Source organism: Culicoides brevitarsis, chromosome 1 (assembly GCF_036172545.1).
Source record: "Culicoides brevitarsis isolate CSIRO-B50_1 chromosome 1, AGI_CSIRO_Cbre_v1, whole genome shotgun sequence".
NCBI classification, from domain to species: Eukaryota; Metazoa; Arthropoda; class Insecta; order Diptera; family Ceratopogonidae; genus Culicoides; species Culicoides brevitarsis.
In genome coordinates, this window is record NC_087085.1 from 6,627,492 (window position 1) to 6,651,887 (window position 24,396).

General features: G+C 26.9%; 2 protein-coding genes across 8 annotated transcripts in view; both read left to right on the forward strand.

Annotated features, from left to right (window-relative positions):
• LOC134827474 (solute carrier family 12 member 4) overlaps positions 1–15,437 on the forward strand; it is a 118,705-nt gene extending 103,268 nt beyond the window's left edge. For 4 of the 7 annotated variants that reach the window (XM_063840136.1, XM_063840142.1, XM_063840140.1 and 1 more), the window contains 17 exons: positions 1,259–1,380; positions 1,465–1,547; positions 1,741–1,876; positions 6,341–6,497; positions 6,567–6,705; positions 6,767–6,887; positions 9,778–10,030; positions 10,089–10,451; positions 10,508–10,697; positions 10,759–10,974; positions 11,201–11,308; positions 11,971–12,009; positions 13,483–13,647; positions 14,499–14,546; positions 14,721–14,896; positions 14,965–15,104; positions 15,165–15,436. In XM_063840136.1, the coding sequence (XP_063696206.1) occupies positions 1,259–1,380; positions 1,465–1,547; positions 1,741–1,876; positions 6,341–6,497; positions 6,567–6,705; positions 6,767–6,887; positions 9,778–10,030; positions 10,089–10,451; positions 10,508–10,697; positions 10,759–10,974; positions 11,201–11,308; positions 11,971–12,009; positions 13,483–13,647; positions 14,499–14,546; positions 14,721–14,896; positions 14,965–15,104; positions 15,165–15,256 (2,548 nt within the window). In that variant the 3' untranslated portion in view covers positions 15,257–15,436. Of the gene's footprint in view, positions 1–1,258; positions 1,381–1,464; positions 1,548–1,740; positions 1,877–6,340; positions 6,498–6,566; positions 6,706–6,766; positions 6,888–9,777; positions 10,031–10,088; positions 10,452–10,507; positions 10,698–10,758; positions 10,975–11,200; positions 11,309–11,970; positions 12,010–13,030; positions 13,067–13,482; positions 13,648–14,498; positions 14,547–14,720; positions 14,897–14,964; positions 15,105–15,164 lie in introns of all 7 variants that reach the window. The other 3 variants (XM_063840137.1, XM_063840139.1, XM_063840141.1) reach the window with 3 other exon arrangements.
• Positions 15,438–22,199: 6,762 nt separating this feature from the next.
• On the forward strand, positions 22,200–23,854 carry LOC134833528 (peritrophin-48-like). The gene is made up of 4 exons (XM_063847870.1): positions 22,200–22,296; positions 22,357–22,755; positions 22,816–23,249; positions 23,671–23,854. The coding sequence occupies exons 1-4, from the start codon at positions 22,287–22,289 to the stop codon at positions 23,818–23,820; spliced, it is 993 nt and encodes a 330-aa protein (XP_063703940.1). The 5' UTR covers positions 22,200–22,286; the 3' UTR covers positions 23,821–23,854.
• Positions 23,855–24,396: the final 542 nt, after the last annotated feature.

A 24,396-nucleotide genomic window follows, 5' to 3' on the forward strand; every position in this document is an offset into this window, starting at 1 on the left:
CAAAATATTCAAATCACATATCCTCGTTACTCAATTACTTGAACGCAAACAAGATTAAAAATTAATATAAACAACATAATTTATCTTAATCTTCATGATCTTGAAACATCTTCAAACAAAAATGCTACCAAAATGAATTATAAATGAAGAAAAATTCGAGAGCAAAAGTGAAAAATAAAAAAATTAAAAAAAAATTAAAAAAATGAAATAATATAAATATATATTTTTTTATTATATTTTTTTGATATTTTTTTAAATATATTTTTTAAAAAATTTTTTATACAGTTTTAAAAATTTCAAAAAGGAAAAAAAATTTTAAAAAAATTTCAAAAAGGAAAAAAAAATTTTAAAAAATGTATAAAAAATATTTTAAAAAAATTTATTAAAAAAAATATCAAAAAAATATAATAAAAAAAATATATTAAAAAAAAATAAAAAAAAATATATATTAAAAAAAAAATATATTAAAAAAATGTTATAAAAGAAGTTTTCAACTTCAAAAATAGATCATTTATATTCGTCAAAATAAAAAATAGCAGAAAAAAAGCGAACTAAAAAGGAATAAACAAGAGGCTTTAAACAAGAGTCGAAAATGGGCCAAGTAAATAAAGTTACAAAACTTTTGAGAACAAAAACTCTCATATAAAGGATTTATTTTAGTCTGCGTCAGTATTAATATTTATTCTGAAATAAATCCTTTATATTCAGGTTTTGGTTCTCAAAAATTTTCTCTTGTTTATTCCTTTTTAGTTCGCTTTTTTCTGCTATTTTTTATTTTGACGAATATAAATTATCTATTTTTGAAGTTGAAAACTTCTTTTATTAACAGTTTTTTATGTATTTTTTCAAAATAAATTTTTAAAATATTTTTTTAATAGGTATATTTTTTTTAAATATTTTTTAAAATATTTTTTTAATATATTTTTTTTTAATATTTTTTTTTACATATTTTTTATCAAAAGATTCTCACACAACAAAGATTAAACCGAAAAAAACTCAACATTACTTTATGATAAAGAACGACGAAAAAAGTTAATAAATGAATAATAACGTTAAGGAAAACAACATCCTGTCAAAAAATAATACACGTGCGGTTCGTTATAACCTGTTCTCTGCTGAATTCTTTTGTTTATAAGACTAAAGTCTCTTTCCATATGTTGAACTTCGATCCCGGATGTTTTGTAAATGAAAAAAAAAATGTGAAATTTTTTCATGTCATGCGAAAATGTCTTTAACATGTTGTTTCTTCTTCTTTCAGTATGTGCGTTTTGGGCAACCGACTGTTGAAGGATATAGACATCGGTAATTGTACCAAAGATCGAGGCAGCGGATTGTGGAATATTTTCTGTGAAAATGGTGAATGCGACGAATATTTCAAAGGTGAGTTAATTGTTTTTTGCGCTTAAATATTTTTGTCACACACTAAATCTTACGTGCTTTCCTTTTCAATATTTTTTCTTTCAGAGAGCAATGCCACGGTTGTTAAGGGTATTAGAGGATTAGAAAGCGGAGTCTTGTTTGAAAACTTGATGCCATCCTTTTTGCAGGTAATTAAATTTATTATTTTTCGCGTTCTTGTTCAGAAAAAAAAAATTTGTAAAAAAAAAGAGACGATCGAGAGATTAGCAGAAAGTGTCAAATAGCTTTTATCTCTATTAATGTTTTTTTTGTCTTTTTTTCTATGTCTCATGTCATACATCATGTTCTAATCAAATTTTACGAAAAAAAAATAAAAAATAGGATGGACAATACATTGCCTACGGACGTGATCCAAAGGATTATGAAAAGACCAAAGAGAACAGTTACAACCAAGTTATGGCTGACATTACGACGACGTTTACTATTCTCATTGGTATTTTCTTCCCATCGGTAACAGGTAAGCTTTTAACAAAATTTCAGAAGAAAAACCAACAGAAGTTCATTTATCATTTTTTTCAACTTGACTTTTTTTGGATATTATTTTTTTTATTTTTTACAAATTAATATAAGTTATAAGTAAAATACTTGAAAAAGTATTTTTACTCATTTCTTTGTTAATTTTATCAAAATTTATGTTTTTATTTTTATTGGATATTTTATTGTTTATTTTAAAAAATTGGCGAAAAAAAAACAAGAACACAAAATTTTTAAAAATCTGAACATAAATTTATAAAAAAAATGAAAAAAAAATCCAGTCAGCATAATTTTCAGTCAATGTTGAAAATGAAAAATGATGAAAACTGTTTATTTTTACTTCAACGATCCCCATATCCTTACTAACAACTCACTCATGCCTTTTCATCATTAATCTAACGTCTTGTAGAATAGACAATTTTTGGCTTTTTCATTACGTTTGGTTTACGAAAATAAACGAAAAAAGCTAAAAATAATACAACAACTTTGCTTAACTCATAAAAAGGGATTAAGAGTTTTTTGTAACAAATTGATAAAAACTTGCGTAGAAACTTTTTCCTTTTATTTAAAGAACAGTATTTCTCTTATTCTCACAATTTTTACCAAAAAAAAAATATATCAAGGACAAACAGCGACGCCAACTTTCTGATTTTTCCTTTTTGTATTTTTGCTTTAAAAGAGAAAAGTTTTTGGCTAGTTTTTGTCGTTCTTTTGAATAGAAAAATTAAGTAAAAATGTTCTTGAATCAAGTTAGCACAAAATATAATGTAAAACGTGATTAATTTTGACTTATTTTTTACTTTGAAAAATTTTTGTCTTGCAAAAAATTAATACGATTGTTTCATCAAAAACAAGATTTGTTCGAAATTATATAAAAATATAAGAAAAAATCACTGTTTCGATGAACTTGCACAAATATAAGAAAAAATATGCAATTCATGCTCTATTTTATTCTTAAATGACAATACAAGAAAATCCAAGCCATAAGTTTCGTTTTACCAAAAATTGTTTGCGACGTACAAAAAAATCACATATAAGCCAAAATACGAAAAAAAAGCAAAGAAATTGTCATGTTTACAAATTACAGTTGACATTGTCCTTCTGATGTTCGTCATTTTGATCACATTTGTATCTATTTTGATTTTATCAAAGCAAAAATCTCAATTTCTGCTGAATTTCGTGTCAAGATCGAGCAAAAAACCTCGATTAAAAATGCTTTTACGGTAATTAAAAATTATATGTGAAAATCAATCAAAGCTTCTGTCAATCTTTATTTGCGTCGCGTCGCACTGATCAGTTTTTATTAAAAGTTTCCTCTCACGAAACGTCAATGTAATAAATAAATACAGGGATTTCTGAGAAAAAAAAAAACGAATTTCCATCAGTCAGAAGTAACAAATATTATCTACTCATTTAACATCAATCACTCGAGTGTTTTATTCGTGTTTTTTTCTGTTACAAATTTGTCCCACAGGATTTCCATTTATTTATTGTTTATTTATCCACTTTTTGGATTTTTTACGACACAACAATAAATAGAGCAGAAAAAACATAAAATAGACGCCTCATAAAGTTATTCAGTGAATTTGTCACTCGCTTGACGAAAAATTTTCAAATTTGTTGGATTTGAATGACAATAACAACAAACAATGGGAATAAATTCTATTTTGACGCGCAATTCAGGAAAATTAAAATAAAATTCGCAGTTTAAATCTTATAGACTGATAATTGTCAACATTTCAGTTGGTTTGTTATAAAAAAAAATGTTAAAAATTTAATTTAGGCCGTTTTAAATTTTTTTTCGATGTTTTGATTTGGAAACTAAATTTTTTGAAATTTTTTTAGAGGAGAGAATTCATGTAAAAATACAATTTTTAATACAAAAAATTTTTAAAAATTGAAAATATTTTTAAAAAATTTTAAAAACTGAAAATATTTTAAAAATTTTTGAAAATTGAAAATATTTTTAAAAAATTTTGAAAATTGAAAATATTTTTTTAAAAAATTTGAAAATTGAAAATATTTTTAAGAAAAAATTTTGAAAATTGAAAAATTTTTTTAAAAAATTTGAAAATTGAAAATATTTTTTAAAAAATTTGAAAATTTAAAATATTTTTTAAAAAATTTGAAAATTGAAAACAATTAAAAAAAAATTAAAAAAATATGAAAATGTAAAAAAAAGGTTAAATTTTGAATTTTATTTTATTTTGTCCCATTGCATTCGATTTTTGAATAAAAAATTTAAGGCGACCTTATATTGAAAAAAAAAAAATCAAATATATCATTTTTAATCGAAAATGCTCTGCAAACTCAATTATCTAACAATATACCCTACTTTTTGGCATCATCTTATTTTCATGCTCATTGCAACCAACGATACGACTAACATATAAAACAAATTAATATTCTAAAAAGTTTGCATAATAAATACTTTAAATTCATTGTTGCAGTAAAACGACTATACGATAAAGTTTTTAAACTATAATGTAAATAATACTCGACATAACCATACATGATTTTAATGAAAAACACAATTCTCCAACATTATTATATTATAATCATTTTATTTGTTTTTAACAAAGAGCAAAACGCTTCTATTCCTTATCGTTGTCACACATCTGTGACCACGAACAGGCAACAACAAACAAGTGTCAAGACTCATTGCAAAACATAACGAATTTCACACAATTTTGTTTTGCAATTGAAAAGAAAAAAAAGTTTTAGAACGCAATTTACTATGAAAAAAAAAAAAATCTTAAACTTTCGCTAACTTTCTAACTTTGGCAAGATGCTGGATGCAATTCAAAAAAAAACCAAACTTTTCTATATTAAAACATAAAATGCAAATGTTACTAATGGTGTTTACTTGAATAACATGCAAAAAGTTTTTCTACTCGTTGCAGTTTTTTTCCTTCTTTTTCATGTGATTTTGAAATTTCTCAAGAAAAACACGCGTAATTGAAACACTCTCGTTATGATATTCTTCAACTTTAAGTTCTGCATTGTTATTTATCAAGCACTTCAGAACTATTTTGCATTTTGTCTTTAAACATTTTCCGTGATTTATTTCCATTTTCAATTTTTTTGTTTAAATTTTTGGTTTTTGAAAAACCAGTCGTCTCCTCCTTTTTTTCAACAAACGTATCTCTATAAATATCTTTTAATAATTAAAACTCTTTCTTCTCGAATAATTTTTTTTTTATTAAGGCCGATCCAAATTTTTTTTTAACTTTTTGTCCCATGCAAAATAAAAAAAAAGTTAAAAATTTCATCAAAAATTGTCGTTTTTCATATATTTTCAAAAAAATTTTAAATATTTTCAATTTTCTAAAATTTTTGTACTGAAAATTGTATTTTAACATGAATTTACTACTAAAAAATATTTTCAAAAAAATTATTTTTCAAAATTTTTTGACAAGTAAAACTTTGGAAATTTTACATTTCTTTACATTTACAATTTTTTACTTTTTTGAATTTCTTATTTAAAATTGATTTTAGAACAATTTAACTAAAATATTGAAAAATAATTGTTCATAGAAAAAAACTTTTAAAAATTTTTTAAAACTTAAGTTCAATGATTTTCGAAAATATATTTTTAGAGAAGAAAATTCTTGTAAAAATATCATTTTCAGTACAAAAATTTATAAAAATTCAAAATTTTTCAATAATTTTTTTTGAAAATTCTTTTAAAAATTATAAAAATACACCAAAAAACGGTCATTTTTGGTAAATTTTCAACTTTTTTTTTTATTTTGTCCCATTGAATTTTCAACTTTTAAAATGGGGCATGAAACAAAAAGTACAAAAAAAAAATTTTAGAGCGGCCTAACTGAAAAATAATTAATTTTTTTTTACACAAAAAAATACTTAATTGAAACTCAAGGTCAATGTTTCGTGTTCCTTAACCAAACACAAATAGTTTCACGACGATTAAAAGCGTTGGAAGGGATAATCCGCGTGCTACTGAACATAAAACATGACGTGCGACAGAAACGTGTTTAAAATGTCTCCATCAATTAAAATAAATGTCGCTTTTATTTGTTTCTCCGACAATTTTTATTTTAATTTATTGTTTGTATTTATTTTGTTATTTGCTCCGTTGGTCGTCGTGCAAAGAGCAAACAAGGAATTCGCTCAGGTATGAACGACGAACAACACGAGCGAATGATTGTTTTCCGTTTTACACAATTTATTTTGTTCCTAATGGATTGCAGAGTGGATTAAGAGAAAAATTGTAACAAGCATAATTGTTATGCAAATGAAGGAAACATTGTTTTGACACACAACTACTAATATTCCATTTTGTTTGAATTTTATGCAAAAACGGCAGTAAATTGATTAGTTTTGTTCATTCAAAGGCACTCAAGCACATTTTACACTCACACACCTCATATTTTATTCATATACGTGCCTTTTTATTCACTGTTTCGCTCCATCACATCCTCAGGTATCATGGCTGGTTCAAATCGTTCCGGAGATTTAGCAGATGCCCAAAAAAGTATTCCCATCGGTACAATTTGTGCAATTTTAACAACAAGTACGGTGTATTTGTCGTGCGTCATTCTCTTTGCTGGCACTGTGGATAATTTACTGTTGCGAGATAAGTAAGAGCAAAAAGATAAATGAGTGTCAAATGAACCTTTTTAAACTCATTATTTATGTTTCTTTTGTAGATTTGGGCAATCCATTGGCGGAAAACTTGTGGTTGCGAACATTGCTTGGCCAAATCAATGGGTAATTCTAATCGGTTCGTTCTTATCAACACTCGGCGCTGGATTACAGAGTTTAACGGGAGCTCCTCGATTGTTACAAGTAAGTCACTTTCATTTTATTTTATTGAAAAATTGATCAAAAAATATTTTTTATATTACAGGCTATTGCAAAGGATCAAATTATACCGTTCTTACAACCTTTCGCTGTCTCATCAAAGCGCGGAGAACCAACACGTGCTCTCTTGTTGACATTGTGCATTTGTCAATGCGGAATTTTGTTAGGTGAGTGTTCAAATTTAGTATTTTTGGCCAAAAACCGATTTTTTTTGCGAGACACCGTTTACTTTTCAATCAAATCCTTCAGAACGATACAATTCGAATACGCAGCTTGAAGTACTTTCGTGAATCTTTCAATGCGAAGCGAATGAATGCCAAGTACATTCAATCCGGGACAAACATCCGACGCGAACATTGTCATAATGATCAATTTTCGTTCTTTTGGTCGCAATTCGTACCATGGAACGTTATAAAGAGCCTCCGAAATTGCCCGAAATTTCTCCAAATAAATCTCGTTGATGTAACATTGGATGAAAAGTGAAGCAGCAACGACTGTTATTCCAATTGCAAAGAAAAGTTGTTGATGCACGACGAGTAATATTAATCCGAAGATGAAAAGGGATCCAAAACTTGCCATCTCGAGCATGAAAAAAAGTGCGCTATAAATATTTTGATAAATCCCAATCGATGCATTGACATTGGCAACCATGTCTGTGATGACTTTTGACCACTCCTGAATGTTCATGTCTTGTTGTAAAAGTTTGATTGCTTCCAAAATGATATCCAAGTATTTGATGTGATGCACAGATAATACGTACATCATTGCATACACAAAAATTCCAAGAGATCCAACATCTACGGTAGTCTTAAATTGCGCCGCCAGTGTCAAACAATAGCATAAATATGTATTTTGATCATCAAATGGCAGATAGAATGGCAAAGGGAAACTGAACTTTGGATAGATACTTTCCGGTAGAAATATTCCCACAATTGCAAATCCCAAGGTTATCGCAAACGCATCCATGTACAAGAACAATCGATATACCTTGATGATGATTTTTGCGAATTTATGACATTCTCGAACGTGCTTATCGGCTTTTTCGTGCAATTTCTCGTGATAAGTGCCCTGAACATCGTACATCTTTCGACACCAATCAACTAAAAGACGACTTTTGTCGCCTTTAATGTACATGAGCCACGTTCCAAGCAAATTCTGAAAACACAGGGCAAGCGTCGAAGCTGTTATGATGATCGATATTAAGCTGTAGTTCAAAACGTATGGCGTTGAGAACGTAAAAAGAGCCACGCAACAAATGTGCGTTGGAATTGTTAACGTAAGGAGTTTTTCCTTCCATGTTTTTGGCTCGTCACAATTTTTAGCGAATAAGCGGAGTCCAATAACGGATTCTAATTGTAAAATTAATTCGAAAACATCGTTGAACTTTGATTTTGTGTAAATTTGCACCATTTTTAAGGGATATTCTTTTAATGAAATTTCAAATGCGACTGACAATTTTTGCAACGAAAAATTATTTAATATTGATTTTCAATTCTCCTAAATTACTGAAGGTAATTGTAAAGTTGACAAGTGTCAGGAATCCAATAATATGTACTTAAAATTGCCTTTCTCGGGATTAGAGTTATCCTCATGTCAATGTTTTTCATAATTCAATATTGAAAATTTCTTGATGGTACTTGAAATGATAAAGTTTTGACACTTTTATGCATTTTCTCCAACTATCGAGCTGAGCAAAAAGTCAAAGAATTTTTTTTTTTAATATATTTTTAAAAAATATTTCACAAAAATATTTTTAAAAAAATATTTAAAAAAAAATTTTATTTTCAAATATTTAAAAAAAAATATTAAAAAATTAAATATTCACAAAAATATTTTTAAAAAAATATTTAAAAAATTTTTTTTTTCAAATAGTAAAAAAAAAATATTAAGGCCGTTCCAAATTTTTTCCGATGTTTTTGTCCCAAAACATTTTTTTCAAAATCAGAGGGGGCAAAATAAAAAAAAAAAGTTTTGAAATACTATTTAAATTTTTTTTGACAAAATTTTAACAAATTTTTTAAAATATTTTAATAGTTTTTGTGGTATTTACATTGAGATTTGATGATTTAAAATTGATCTGAAAGTATTTTAAGTTAAAAATTTTAACAAAAAAAATTTAATAAAAATAACCGTCAAAAATTTTTGAAAAATAATTTTTAGGAAATATTTTTATAGAAGAAAATTCATGTAAAATTTTGATTTTCAACAAAAAAAAAATTTAAAAAATTACAATATTTTAAAAAATTTTTGAAAATTCCTTGAAAAAGTAAGGAAAATGACCAAAAAATGGTTAATTTTGATGAAATTTTTAACTTTTTTAAATTGGATTTTTGGGGCAGGGGACAAAAACATAGAAAAAAATTTGGAGCGGCCTAAATATTAAAAAAAAAATTATTTCTATTATTTTTATTAATTTTTAAATATCTGAAAAAAAAATTTTTTTTTTTATTTTTTTTTTTAAATTCTTTGAGTTTTTGCTGAACTCGATAATTGAAAAAATTTTTTTTTTCTTATGAGTTGTAGGAAAATGTATATAAAAAAGATCATAAGGATATTTGAGCTTATCTTATAAACATTTAAGATGTTAAAAATACGTTTTTAACTAAAAGTAATTCGATGAACTTCTCAATATGATAAAAAAAAGGTGAAAATATCGATTTTTCATTACTGCTATTTATCTTCGTTGTTTCAAAGTATTAGCTACATAAAAACCAATTTAAAATGAAAAAAAAATCAACAACGTTTCTCAACAGAAAATAAATCCTAAATTGAGTAAGGTTTGTATTTTTTTTTTCAATAAAGAAGAAATTTGCAAGAAAATGAGAGAGAATGAAGAAAATTTCTACATGATTAATGATGAATTTATACTCCGGCTGTTCGTAGATCAATTTTCATCGTTCTCGCTTTTTTCGCTTCAGCAGAATGAATAAAACAGCAGAAATAATATCAAAAGTGACATCAACTGACAACATATCGCAAGAGGAAATATTTATGGCCTTCATTATCATCGTGAATTTTTTCTTATTTTTTTTTATTTTGGATTTTTTTTCTTTGCAGGAAATGTCGATATCTTGGCACCTTTGCTCTCGATGTTCTTCCTCATGTGTTACGGCTTTGTGAATCTTGCGTGCGCTGTTCAGACACTGTTGCGAACACCAAATTGGCGCCCACGATTCCGTTTCTACCATTGGATATTATCCCTAATCGGCTTAACACTTTGCATTAGTGTCATGTTTATGACATCCGTTTTGTTTGCTTTACTTGCAATGGGCATGGCGTTGGTTATCTACAAATATATTGAATATCGAGGGTAAGATTTTTTTCTTTTTCTTAAAATTAGAGATGCACAATTTTTTTAATAATTTTAGTGCTGAGAAAGAATGGGGAGATGGAATTCGTGGTTTGGCTTTATCTGCTGCCCGTTATTCGTTGCTTCGTTTGGAAGAAGGTCCTCCGCACACAAAGAATTGGCGCCCACAAATTCTCGTTTTGTGCAAACTGAACAACGATTTCAAGCCAAAATACAAGAAACTCATTTCGTTCGCGTCCCAATTGAAGGCTGGAAAGGGATTAACAGTCACTGTTTCGTGTATCGAAGGTGACTATTCGAAACGGAGCGGAGACGCGATTGCTGCGAAGGAATACATGAAAAAATATATAAAAGATGAACGTGTCAAGGGATTTGTCGAGGTTTTGTGCACGAAAGATGTTGCCGAGGGATTATCTCATATGTGAGTTATTATTGTTCTATCGTTTTCGACGAAATCTGTAAAAAATACATTTTTAGCATTCAAACAATCGGCTTGGGTGGCATGAAGCCAAATACCGTGATTCTCGGATGGCCATATGGATGGCGACAAAATGTTGATCGTCGTACTTGGCACGTATTTTTGCAAAGCGTGCGACACGTAAGCTCTGCGAAAATGGCACTTCTCGTACCAAAAGGTATCAATTTCTTCCCAAGCACAACCGAAAAGGTAAATTATTGAGAACTCTTGCCTTTTTTGCCTTCATCTATTAAAAAAAAATATTTTTTAGATTTATGGAACAATCGACGTTTGGTGGATTGTGCACGACGGAGGTCTTCTTATGTTACTTCCCTTCCTCTTGAAACAATGTCGCACATGGCGTAATTGCAAACTTCGCATTTTCACAGTTGCCCAAATGGAAGACAACTCGATTCAAATTAAGAAAGATCTGAAAGTCTTCTTGTATCATCTTCGTATCGAAGCTGAAGTTGAAGTTGTTGAAATGGTAAGGATATTTGCGTTTTCCGTCGCAAAAACAAAAAAGAGAGATAAGAACGAAAGAAGATAGAGCTTAGTGTCATCGAAGAATTTAACAATTTTTCCCTTTTTTTTCGCTGGATTACATTTTATCTTATCGTTCGAGCTCTCACACTCTCTCGTATACATTTTGCATGACAACATTTTTTCTTTCTTCTTTCTCTTCCTGTGTGCTATTTTTGCCTGAAACATAGATGACAAGTGACATATCCGCATATACTTATGAACGTACTCTCATGATGGAGCAAAGAAATCAGATGCTACGTGAACTCAGACTTAACAAGAAGGAATCTTTAGGAGTGGTAAGTTATTCAATGTTCTTTTTTCTTCTGTCTTGCGACTAAACTTAACAAAATGGATTGCGATAAAATCATCATTGAGAATGAGAAAATGTCTTCTGTCGCGCTAAAACAAAAATGGAATTCTAACACTGAGTCTCGTTGTTGAGAAAAAGAAAAAATGAGTTAAACGGGACACTGATACGTTTTTATACTATTAAAAAAAATAATGGAAAAAGTTTACATATTTTGTTATTGTAAAAGAACTTATCTTGTCTGGCATTTTTTTTCCTTTTTCTGGTTTATGTGAAAATTTATACAATTCAATGTAGGTACAAGATGATTTACTTTCAAACTTGCTATATTTTATTGAAAATGTTTCTTTCGGAAATCATGCGAAACATTTAAATCTTTTTATTAAACTACTGATCGAAAAAAGTTTAAATATATCTTCAACAAGAAAATAAATTTATAAATAATTGTTAAAAGAGTAACTAACCCTATTTAATTCTATTTAAAAATTTGTGAATAAGTTTTATTTTATTCAAAAATTCATATATTTTTCTCATGTCATATTACAAAAAAAAAACAAACTTAAGAATGGATATGTGATCTTCAAATGACTGTTTTTTCTTGATATTTCTAACAAAAAATTTATTTTTTACTTAACTTCTAAAAATGAAAAGCTGTCAAATGTGAATGATCTTAACGATGCCAATCATGAGGTAAACAACGAAATCCTCTTCGTTTCTTGTTCAGTTACTTTTTTTCTCTATTATTTTAACGTTATATACGTTTCTTTTATTTTTCCCAATCGTTTTTCATTTATTGCTACAATTTTTAATTGAAATTTTATTCTTGTAGAAAACAGAATTTCATTATCATCATGAGCATTCATTTATTATAAAAAAAATATTTATTTGTTATAACACAAAATCAATTCAATCATCACTTTTAAAACACTTTCATTACTATCGAGAACGACACAGCTATGACACCCGACGAAGATCTGGACTCCAAATCCCGCTATCCTGAACAAATTACTCACGGAATAGTATCTTTCACGATGGCTTGAACTTTTTCAATAAACTCCCTGTAAATGTCTGGCGAACCGAGAACGTTATCTACTTTAAATCAGAACTGAAAAAAATCTTGACTAACGAATACTGATCTGTCCTTACATCCCTTAAGTTAAGATAGCTTTAAGTATTAGAATGAGTCAAAACTCCCAAGAAAAATCTTCAAACAAAACAAAAATTATAAATTTCCTTTCACACTCCCTTTATTGTAGCGCTTGTTTATAGCTCTCAACTTCTTTCTTTATAACATCCAACAAACAAAAAAACCAATCCAACAAAAACTGTTGTTGCTCTGCACTTTTTCTTATTTTTTATACATTTTTTCGCAACAATGTTATACCATTAAATTTATCGATGCAATAAAATTTCTTTCATGTTTTCTCCCAGCTACTTACTTTCATCCCGAAATCTCTCTTGAGAAAATTCAATAAAACTTTTTATGAAGATGTAAAGTGCAAGAAAATGTGTGCGAACGAATTTGTTACAAAATGCAATTGCATTTTCACACCCAAAGTATTAAATTTCACCCATTTAATTAAATCTCAGAAGATTAAAAAGAAAAGTTAGAACGAATCGTAGCAGGCATTGAAATTCAATAAAAAATGGCGTTTTCGCTTTTTGAATAAAAAAAAACTTTCATTACATTTCAATTTATTATTTATTAAAGGAAACAGACACTGAGGGACCTCCTCCTTATCGATGTGTACGTAATTGAGTGTTCTGTGTTCTGTCATTTATTTTGCTTCACAATCAATTTTAATTATTTCCTGAGTTAATTTTTGTGTGTTGATCATTTTAACCAAGTTTCAACGAAAAATTCATCTTTCTTTTCAGTTCATCATTCCATGTATCAATTTTCTCATCCGTACTCAATGTTCATTCATATACATCTTTGATAATTTTATACAATGATTTTATAGCACCTACAAGATGGTTGCTAGTTTTAACTTTTTTAGCAAGTTTTAGTTCTTAATTGGTTGACATAAAATTTTTAAAAGTATTATTTCAACATTCGGTAACAAAAAAATATTATTAAGTTTGAGTTTATTTTTGCTTAAGTTATAATCGTATCACTTTTTTTCAACTTTTGTATTAATCTTAAACCCAAAATGTTCTCAGGTGCAAACAATCATCGACACTCATCATCAGGGTGAAAAGACAGCTACTAAAGTACGTTTTGCCGAGCCTGACGAACGCAAGGACGACTTATTCAATCACGATGTTGATGACGACGATGACGATACTGATGTTCCGAATGGAGGAGCTGTCGAAGAAAAGAACGAGGTAAGATGAAATTTTGTTTGTCATCAATTTTTATTTTGTACATGAAACATTTATAAATTAGAAGTGATTAAAAATTTCATATATCATTAAATACAGTAGGAAAAATCACTTTTTATTTTTATATCATTCATTTTTTATTATATTATTATTTCGTATTCGCATAAGTTTTGTACTCGTAAATCATAATTTTAATGTTTGTATGAAAGATGCTGTAAAAGTAAAAGAGCTGTCACTCGTTGGCCTGCTTTGTGATATTCTACTCCCTACCTTTTTTATCATTATTTTTTGTTTTTGATACTATGAGAAAAGTAAAATTTATAATAATAAGAGGATTTGGGTGAAAATTTTTTGAAATTTTTTTTTCGCGCTAAACATGCCTTGAGTCATAAGAATCACTTTTCTCCATGGAACATATGCTCGGAAACGCATAGTTTTTGCCCCAAGTGCTAAGTTTCAACTTTTGTAGGGCAAAGTCAATATAAATTTTATAAAAAAGCTAAAACAAATGTTTTCCCATTATTTTAACCTTGAATTCAAACCTTCGTTAAAAAGACTTCTTTGATGTTTGTGTGCGCAAGCCATCCGTAAAATCTTTCATATAATTTTTTTTTTGTAATAATAATTGTACATGCTTATCAGAAAACAAAAATATTATATTTTTTTTGTATCTTTGTTCTGTAAATTATTTCCTTAGTTTAGCATGTTTTATTATTTTCTCCTTGTTTGTCGTCTTTTTCGGCTAATTCCCACAAAAAGTCTTCAGAGCAACCCTCCTGTCTCCTGTAATAAAAACACTGAAAAAAAAAACAAAAAACTACCCAAATTTTTTCAATCTATCAATTTTCTTCTAGATTGATCCCTCCGAAATGGGTTACGGCTCTTTTATTGAACATATTTGGGTAATATATACAGATACTATATATTTATACATTTTTCGATCATTGAGAATCATATATGCGCGAGTTTGAATGTAAATAGAATACGTTTTCGCACACCAAAATCTAAAACCATGCATCAAAGAGAGACCCAAATGATGAATCATCAAAATTCCTCTTCCCTATGTATAATTATAGACTGAATCTGAGAAAGACAAAGATACGAAGGAAAATAACGCCGCATCTGCCAATGATGAGAAGAAACCGGAAGAGAAACCAACTACAGAGGAAAAAGTTGCAGCAACAACAACGGAAAAACCCCCGTCTGCTATTAAGGACAAAGAAAAAGAACAGAAGAGCGGAGGAATGAGACCGTAAGTCATTAACAAAAAAAAATTTCCTTAATTATTTACTCATTTTTTTTTTTAAATTCACAAAACAGTGATGAAGCCAATGTTCGTCGCATGCACACGGCTGTGAAACTAAATGAAGTCATCGTTAACAAGTCAAATGATGCCCAACTTGTTATCTTGAATCTGCCAGGACCTCCGAAAGAAACGCGCCCAGATCGAGAATGCAGTTGTACGTTATTTAAAAAATTTTTTTTTTAATTTTTTTCTAATTTAAAATTAATTTTTTTAGATATGGAATTCCTTGAAGTTCTCACCGAAGGACTCGAACGAGTATTAATGGTACGAGGAGGAGGACGAGAAGTTATTACAATCTACTCTTAAATTGTCGATCCATACGCTCAAGAAACCAGAAACATAACAATTAACATACTCAACATAAAATACGAAATATGATTATTTAAAAGTAAAAAAAAAATTGAGAGAACTATGTCCCGCCTCAACTCAACAAATATCGCAATTTTTCGTACTTTCAGACACAACAAAAAATATATACGATATATTTACGATTTACGACATATATATTATATATACGATGATATGATATGAAAAATGGAATTCAAACATTAGAAGAAAATGGCTTAGAATTAGACTTTGAAAATTTTCAATTTAATAATAACAAAACAAAAAAATGCAATTAGTTAAATTATATAACAAAAATTATGAGACATTTTAAAGTAAATTACATGGTTAACAAAATAAAAAATATATATAAATAGAAATAGACGACATCTGCAAAGAAGGAAAATTATAGCGAAAAAAGAGAGATACGGTGAATTATGTTACCCTGCGGAATATTAAACTTATATTTCAAGTAGGTAAAATATTTAGATATTTTAGACTAAATATAAACATTTACTACTAAATTAATATTCACGAACGAAAAACAAAATAGTCAATAAAAAAAAGTCGTCTTTAATGATATATAAATTTAAACGATAAAAATCGCCATATATATATTATTCGATGATTCAATCTTTGTCACACGTGTATTTATTATTAACAATAAATGCATATATAGAATTAATATATATTACTATTAACTAAACTATATAAATCAATAAATGAATAATTTTACCTGAAAATAAAAATGATGACTCTTCTATAAATTTATAATGAAAAAAATAATAAATATAGCTCTATAAGACAAAAAGTATATCCATATATCTTTGTTATTTTTGAAATGTATATTTTTTCTTATCATAAAGGATATTTTTTATAAACACGATATAGATAAAGAAAAACATTTAGTTGACATAAAATATATCAACGTTGTGTCATTTTCGAAAAAGGGATGGTACAGATGTCATTAATGCTATAATGTAAATTTTTAGCGTATCATCCCAATCTTGATTAAAAATTTAATCACATTGATAAAAAAATATATTTATAATCATATATTTTTAAAGAAAATTGTTAAACTATTCTTAAATTGTAAAACTTATAAATGATCATTAAGTTTACGTTATTAAATTAATACACCATCATGTTTATGCAAAAAAAAAAAAATAAAGACAACAAAGACGAGTTAACAAAATTCACAAAATAAAAATAAAATTATGTAGGAATGAATGTTTGTTTGAAAAAAAAAGATCATCATATGCGAGAAAAAAAAATCCCATATGAAGTGCGTAGTTTATTACCACAAAACACACATATATCATGCAAATTTTGCGTTTTCGTTGCCCAATTACAATTTTTATTACATATTATACATATATTTACATCGAAAAAGGACGGCCTATAGATTATGTGTTGTACATGTTAATTTAGCATATTTATTAAAAAAATTCTTTTGAAGAAATCTTTTTATGTTGATTTCCTTTTTCAAGCCATCTCTTTAGTAAACTTTTTAAACCTATAGTAATAATAAAATGAAAGTAAATACAACAATAAATATATTTCGCGATCAAAAAGCAATTTCAATGAAAATTAAATGCCTTCTGTACTGTATTTGTATCAATCATCATCATCATAAATGAGAAAACATTTATACACATATACTTATTACGTACAAAGAATTATATACTTTTACAAAAACAAACATATTTAACAAACTTAATGAGAGAAGAAATGTTTAAATAAAAAAAAAGTTTATCAAAAAGTAAATTATATATGAAAGGAAATGTCTAATAATACGCTTACCGTACAGAAATTATAAAAAGTTTTTCATATTCTTCACATATTACAAAAAAAAACATATTTAACTAAAAAGAAAATTTTTGTTTTTGTTGCATATTTTTTAATATATATGATGCAAGTTAAACTTTGTTTTTAATAAACGATCAAATCATGAAACTATATGTTAAATCTTTGAGTATATAAAGTTTTATTAATTTAAAGTATCTTGAATTAGCAATCAAATTCGATTGGAGGACATGTTTGTTACTGCTGTGAAGAGTTTTCATCTATTTAAAAGTTCAATTCAATTGAAAAATCTAACATCTTTTGAGCGAATGACGAATTTCATCAACTTCAGGTCCTTCGTGCTCAAAAATTTCGTTTTACTTTCAGATGATATGATATAAATAATTGGAAAGTTATCAAAATTTTTCATGCGGCGGACAAAATTATTTTTTTTCTATATTATATGTATATTATGTATATTATATGTATATTATATGTATATTATTATATGTATATATAATGTATTACATTATATAATATACAAGTTATATACATATAATATAGAAAAAAATAATTTTTTCCGCAGCAAAGACTCTTTTACAAGAACAACCAAAAAGTGCACCAAAAATGAATATTGCCTTTGTTAACCATAATAATTCAATACATTTGCATTGCTTATGTTCCTTATTTCCAAAAAAAATCAAAGAAAATGAAAGTTGAACATGTCCCGTAATGTGAATGAAATATAAATTAACGGTAAACGAATCCTTGTTAATATTACGAAACAATAGTATTTACCCACAATATTAAACAGAACACTCACTTGTATGTGCTAAATTAATGGTAAATAATGAATTCTCTAAGAATGTGTTTTTGTGCCATTTAAATTATATAAAAATTATAACAAATGTTATGAAGCAAAAATATATATAAATGGATGTTATACATTTAATTGCTTGACAATTAATCAAAAAATAAATAAAAACCTTTATAAATGTCCAAAGTAAATCATCATAGAAAAACTGTGTTGTTTCCTAATAATATAAAAAATAATAATAATAAAATAGAGTTCAAAAAAATAATCCAGTCGAGAATATATGTACATTTTAAAGAAAAATAACTGTCGTTACTCACAGTATGATTATGATAACTCATAAAAAAAATAACAAAAATTATTTTTGATTTAATAAATATTACTTCAATACTTTTGTCTAACCATTAGTATCGTATAACATACAAACACTGAGCCATATCTTGCCTCGACTATGACAACATGGTAAAGAATTGTTGTAACTCTTTTTTTATTACTTTTTTTTTTTGTAATTATAATAGTCAATAAAATAAGTATGACATATGAATAAATCAATAAAAACACCAAAAGAGGTAACAATATGTATAAAAAAAATATAATAAAAAAAGAACATACATGTTATTATCAATTTTTAGTTCATATGACACTACATGGTGTTTTTTCGACAAACATATAGCTCATTTACTGTGACTCAAAAAATAAATCTAGAACATTAAGGTATATAAATATTAAATTATATATTAAAATAAATAATATTGTAGAAAGAAATGTATTATAAAATATAAATCTTATAAACGGGATAGATATATATAACATTAAATTTAGTGAAAACGTTAATTAAAAGTATAAACAAAGACATGAAATTCTAAGCAAGATTTAATATTAAGCTTTATAGAAATCTATTTGTTCATTTAGTAGATTTTCAAACCAAATTAGTTGATTTTGCACCATTTTACAATATTTTATGTTACAATTATTATTAAAAAAAATTAAATTTAAAAAAAAAACTGTTTATTTTTATCAATTATAAATAAATCGTTATTTTGTTTTACAAAAATATAACTTTTGTTTTCCTTTGCCTCTCCTTTCCTTATTTTTAGAAAAATTATCAAAAAAAAACATGTATACGATTTTTCGATTTTTTTCTGTATTATTTGTGTATTAAAAAAATTTTAAAAAATCAAACTTGGCGTTAAAAAGGGTTGAAGTTAAAAAAAATAATTTTTTACAATTATTTCGATCAATAGTTCAAAAAAAAAAATAACAAAACATAAATTTAAAAAGCGCTCCATTTTTCCACAAAACGGAATTTGGAAACGACAAAAAGGAAGCACCTTAAATCCATACAAGATCAGTACTAAAACAAATTAAAACTAATAAAACTACAATAAAGTTGCAAAAAAAAAATACAAAACATGTGACTCAATGTACAGCAAAACATTTCCTAAAACTTTTTCAAACATTTTCCACATTCTTTAATTTTTCATAGAATTCCGCACTGTTAACAAAATAATTTTATTTTCAAACTTTTTTGAGTTATTTTCTGCTTTTTTTAAGTATTCAAGATTCTACGTCAAATAAATGCACAATTAGATTATAAGATAATTTAAACAAAAAAAATTGTAAATATTAGTAAAATTGATTATAATATGAAGAGAATTATAAAAATTTTAAACAATATTAGTAGCTATCATCACAATTAATTTCAGTAACCCTTTATCAAGAAAAAATATCAAAAAAATCGAAAACAGTAACGAATCAAAATCAAAAAGAACGACCGAAAGGCAAAAAGAGACTATAAAAGTGTTAACGCAAAAATTTTAGAAATGAGAGTGAAAAAATATAGATAGGAGACATGCAGTTGAAGAAGTCAAAATAAAAAATTATAAATGCCAACGATTTAGAAAAAAAAAAATATTTTTAATGTAGCGAAATTTTCTACATGCACTTGGTTATAGTAACAGTCCATTTTTCAATTAACAAATAATTAAAAGAACACTGCATTTAATAAAATACAAAACTGTCTTTTTTTAAAAAGAAAAAATCCCGCGAAATATTTTCTTTTAAACGGCTTCAACTGCCATGCTACGAGACAAAAAATTGTCCATTAACATAATTTTTAAGAAAAAAAAATCAATGAAATATTTCTGAACTATTGTTTCATGTATGGAAAATTTTTGTAGCAATTAACAGCAAATAAGAAAAAAATTAAATTCAAAATAGACAACCACAGTATAAGTATTATTATTTAATATAAAAGAAAATATATAGAATAAGAAACATGAATAGATAAACCACTAAATAACTTTCATCTGTGTTTTCTGTACCTTTTATAATAAACTACAAGTATAAGTCTGTATTTTATTAAAAGATTGAAAAAAGTATTTACTACAAACAAAAAAGAATATTAAAATATTGAGAGTAAAATAATATAATAATAAAAGTATAATTTAAAAAAAAAGGTATTAAAAAGTAGAAATAAATAAAGAAAGACAGAATATAATTAAAAAAAATTATAATACACGTTATAAAATAAATAAAAAAAATATAGATATAGACGGATATTTAAACAATATTGAAAATGAAGAAAAACATGGAAAAATACGTAAAGAGTAACATTTTTGAAGTTATATAAAAATTCACAGTTAGATCTTCTATAAAAAAAATAATATATTATTAATAAAAAAAAATATTGATAATAACATATAAAGAAAAATAATTAAAATCAAGTATGAATGAGTTAGGAAACAAAAGTTAAATAAAAATTATGATGAAATAATAAAATTGGAATCAAAATCAAAATAAATAAATAATAAACAACTCTTTTTCATTTTGCAATTTAAAACAAATTTTTTTGAAGGTAAGTTTACTTTTGATATTCGTACATAACTGCACATATATATATTTATATTAAATAACATCTCATGTTCAAATTCTTAGAACATAATTTTTTACTTTTTAATACAGACTGATAAAAATTGTTATGATAACAATTACAAGAAAATTTCAAAAAAAAGTTATAAAAGACGACATTTTTGTGAAAATATTTTAGTTTTATTTATTCATTCTACACGTAGTTTAATTAAAAATGTTTTCGAATTATGTTTTTTGGGTAATTTTTCTTATAGGAAAGTTGAATGCTATTCCAGATGTGCCTTGTAACGAAAATAATCATGGAAAATATGTTGTTGATGATGAAAGTTGTGACTCGTATTATGGTTGTTTGATGGGTAATTGGTACTTTTTTACATGTCCCCGTGGTTTGGAGTACAATCCATTGAAAAATGTTTGCGATCGACCAATTGACGGAGGATGTAAGCAATGGACAAGTGAAGCAACAACAGAAGTAACGACAATATCTTCGACATTTTCTATTGAAAAATCATCAACAAGTACATCGGAAGCTCCAATAACGACACAAAGTACAAAAATCTCTACAGAAACGACGACAGGAATTCCTGAAACAACTACAGAAGGATCTTCGAATGTAAGCTCTATTACCGTAATGTAGATAATTCTTATGGAAAAAAATAATCCGTTCGAATAATTAACGAATTTTTAATGAAATTTCAATTTTTTCAATATTTTTAACAAAATTTTTGAAAATGAATTATTTTAATGAATTTTTATTAATTTGTTTTTTGTTTTTATAAGAAATAATTCAAAATTTGTCTAAATAATTGCTAAAAATATCAAAAATTAATGAAAAAATATTCAAAAATTCAAAATTGATATTCCATTAATTATTTCAATTTTTTGAATTTATAACGGATTTTTTTTCATTAAAAATTGTTTACTTTACAGTATTTTCATTTTTCATAAAAAATATTTTTTTATTTATTATTTTTTTATTTTCTCTGACAGATCTGTTCAAATCAACCTCCCAATTCTATGATTCCTCATCCTGATGACTGTGCGCAGTTCTATTTCTGTGAAAACGGGAATCCTCTATTGTTCAAATGTGGAATTGGCTTATTATTTGACGCTAAATTACTGCAATGTGTTAAGGAGGGTGAAGCATCTTGCTTTGAGTAATTACGATAAATACTAAAAATAAACGTCAGAACAGGAATTTGCAGGAATTTTTTCTCATTTTTGTTATTTCGCGTTGCCCTCAGTTTTATCAGGCACAGATCTTTATGACTCTTCATTGTTATTTGGTGTTTGGCAATTATCTCTAAATTTACTGATAAAAATTAAAAGATAAGCAAAATTTTAGTATGAATGAATCGATAACAAAACTTTATCTCTTATCAAAAGGTTTTTATCAGACAATTTTCTGTACTTGAAACGCTTCAATTAACACATTAACGTTAGTTTTAGTCACAAAATTGAATTCTAGAAGGACAACTCGTAAATATTTTCTTCTGAAAAAAATTGAAACTTGAAAAACTCGAAAAAAAAAGTTATGAAAATATGAGAAATTGTAAGTATTTAATTAAATTTTTATAATTAATAGTATTAAAAAAATATTATTTTTTTTTAGGTAAACTATCAATATCTTTGTTGACATTTGTTTTAGTGCAATGTCTCGCAAATCTCGACAATCCAACAGCCGACAGCGGCATATTTATGGAAGATTTGTGTCTAAATGTGAAAAATCACGTAAAATTGGCAAATCCTTTCGATAAATTGGGATATTTTGAATGTGTCAATGGCGAAACAATCGAAAAAGTTTGTCCCGGCAAGAGAGAATTTAATTTGAAATTGCAAAGATGCGGATCTAAAGGTACAAGCGTGAAACCAACGTCTAAATTAACATTGAAGGAAAAACTAAAAATGCGAAAACAATCAACTTTGGCTTCGAAATATCAATCGATCAAGGCAAAACCGGCAATTAAGAATTTTTCTGCAGTTACTGTTAAGCCCAAACGTTTCATCCGAGGTTTGTTCATGAATTAAATATTATTTATTTTCATAATTTTTATAAAAATTTTATCCATAGAGGTTAGAAATTCAGAAGAACTCACTCAATGCGTGAATCAAGACAACTGGAAACTTCTGCCACACGAAAATAATTGCCGCAAATATTATCTGTGTGTTAATGAGGTCACGTATCCGCAGCAATGTTCACGCGGTGAATGGTTCGATGATGAGCGACAGGGTTGCGTGCCTCAACGTGAATCACGTTGCACACACAAAGCGCCCGAAAATTACTGCGAAGGTGTTCCAAACTTCTTCAAGCTCGAAAGTCCCGATTTTTGCGAAGATTACTTCATGTGTGTCAATGATATTTCCTACTTCTATCGGTGCGATAACGGCGAATGGTTTGACCAGAAAAATCAACGATGTGACTCGCCTGATAATGTCGATTGTATTATTTATAATCCTCCGTCGCCGCCCGATGATTTGTGTGACAAAGTGCCAAATTTTAAATACGTGAGTGTAAAATCTTGAAATTTAACATGTTAGGCCTCTCCAAATTTTTTTAAAACTTTTTGTCTCATGCCCCATTTCAAAAGTCGAAAATCCAATGGGGCTATTTTGCTAATAAAAAAGGTGAAAATTTCATCAAAATTGGCCGTGTTTTGGTAGTTTTCAATCTTTTTTCAAGAAATTTGTCAATTTTTTTTTTAATTTCAATTTTTTAGAATTTTTGTATCGTATTTTAACACAAATTTTCTTCCTTAAAATTTTTTTCAAAAAAATTATTTTTCAAAATTTTTTGTCAGAGTAACTTAAAATTTGAAAAAAATTTTTTTTTTAAATTTTTCCATTTAAAAAAAAAATTTGGGACAAAAAGTTCAAAAAAAATATTGGAGCGGCCTTATTTGTATTTTTTTATATATTTTTTTTTTAGGTTGCAAGTCCTTATAGTTGTTCTCATTATTATCAATGCATCTTACAAAGACCCTATTTCAAGAAGTGTCCCGAAGGATATTGGTTCGACAACGATAAACAATCTTGTAGAGACAAACATGAGGTAGAATGCACACTCCCTCAGCAATAAATATTTTTTTATGGCAAATTTGAACTAAACTGACTTTCTTCTTGAAGTGTTACTCATTTATACGTACATCATCCCATATAACGAATCAGTTTGTGTTCAGAAAATTCGTTATATAGCAACATATTTGCTGTATAGCGAATATCAAAAATAGCCCATAATACGACAGGATTTTCCATCCCAGTGTGTATTTTAAGTTTTTAAAGTATTATACACTCGAAATTTGCCCCAGTTGACATTTTAAAATATTTGCCCCAATGCACATTCAAGATTTTTGAATATATGCGCATTTAAAAATTTGACCCAATGCACATTTGATGACTTTGGCCTACTGCGCAATCAACGTTTTTGCCACAAATGACATTTCATTATAATTAACCCAATGCACATTCAAAATTTTAGACCCAATGCACATTCAAAATATTTTGCCCAATACACATTTAAAATTTCGCCCCAGTTAAAATACAATTTTCTTTGAAATAATTTTTTTATCATTGAAGCAACAGATGTTTTTGTTCTAATGAACATCATTCGAAAACAACGGAACACAGTAAAATCTTGTAAAATGTCATTCTTAAA

Bases quoted from the DNA above. Each gene is read 5' to 3' on its own strand.
- LOC134833528 (XM_063847870.1), top strand. The intron at 22,756-22,815 runs GTTTGTTCATGA...TTTTATCCATAG, and splicing joins GCCCAAACGTTTCATCCGAG to AGGTTAGAAATTCAGAAGAA. The intron at 23,250-23,670 runs GTGAGTGTAAAA...TTTTTTTTTTAG, and splicing joins AAGTGCCAAATTTTAAATAC to GTTGCAAGTCCTTATAGTTG.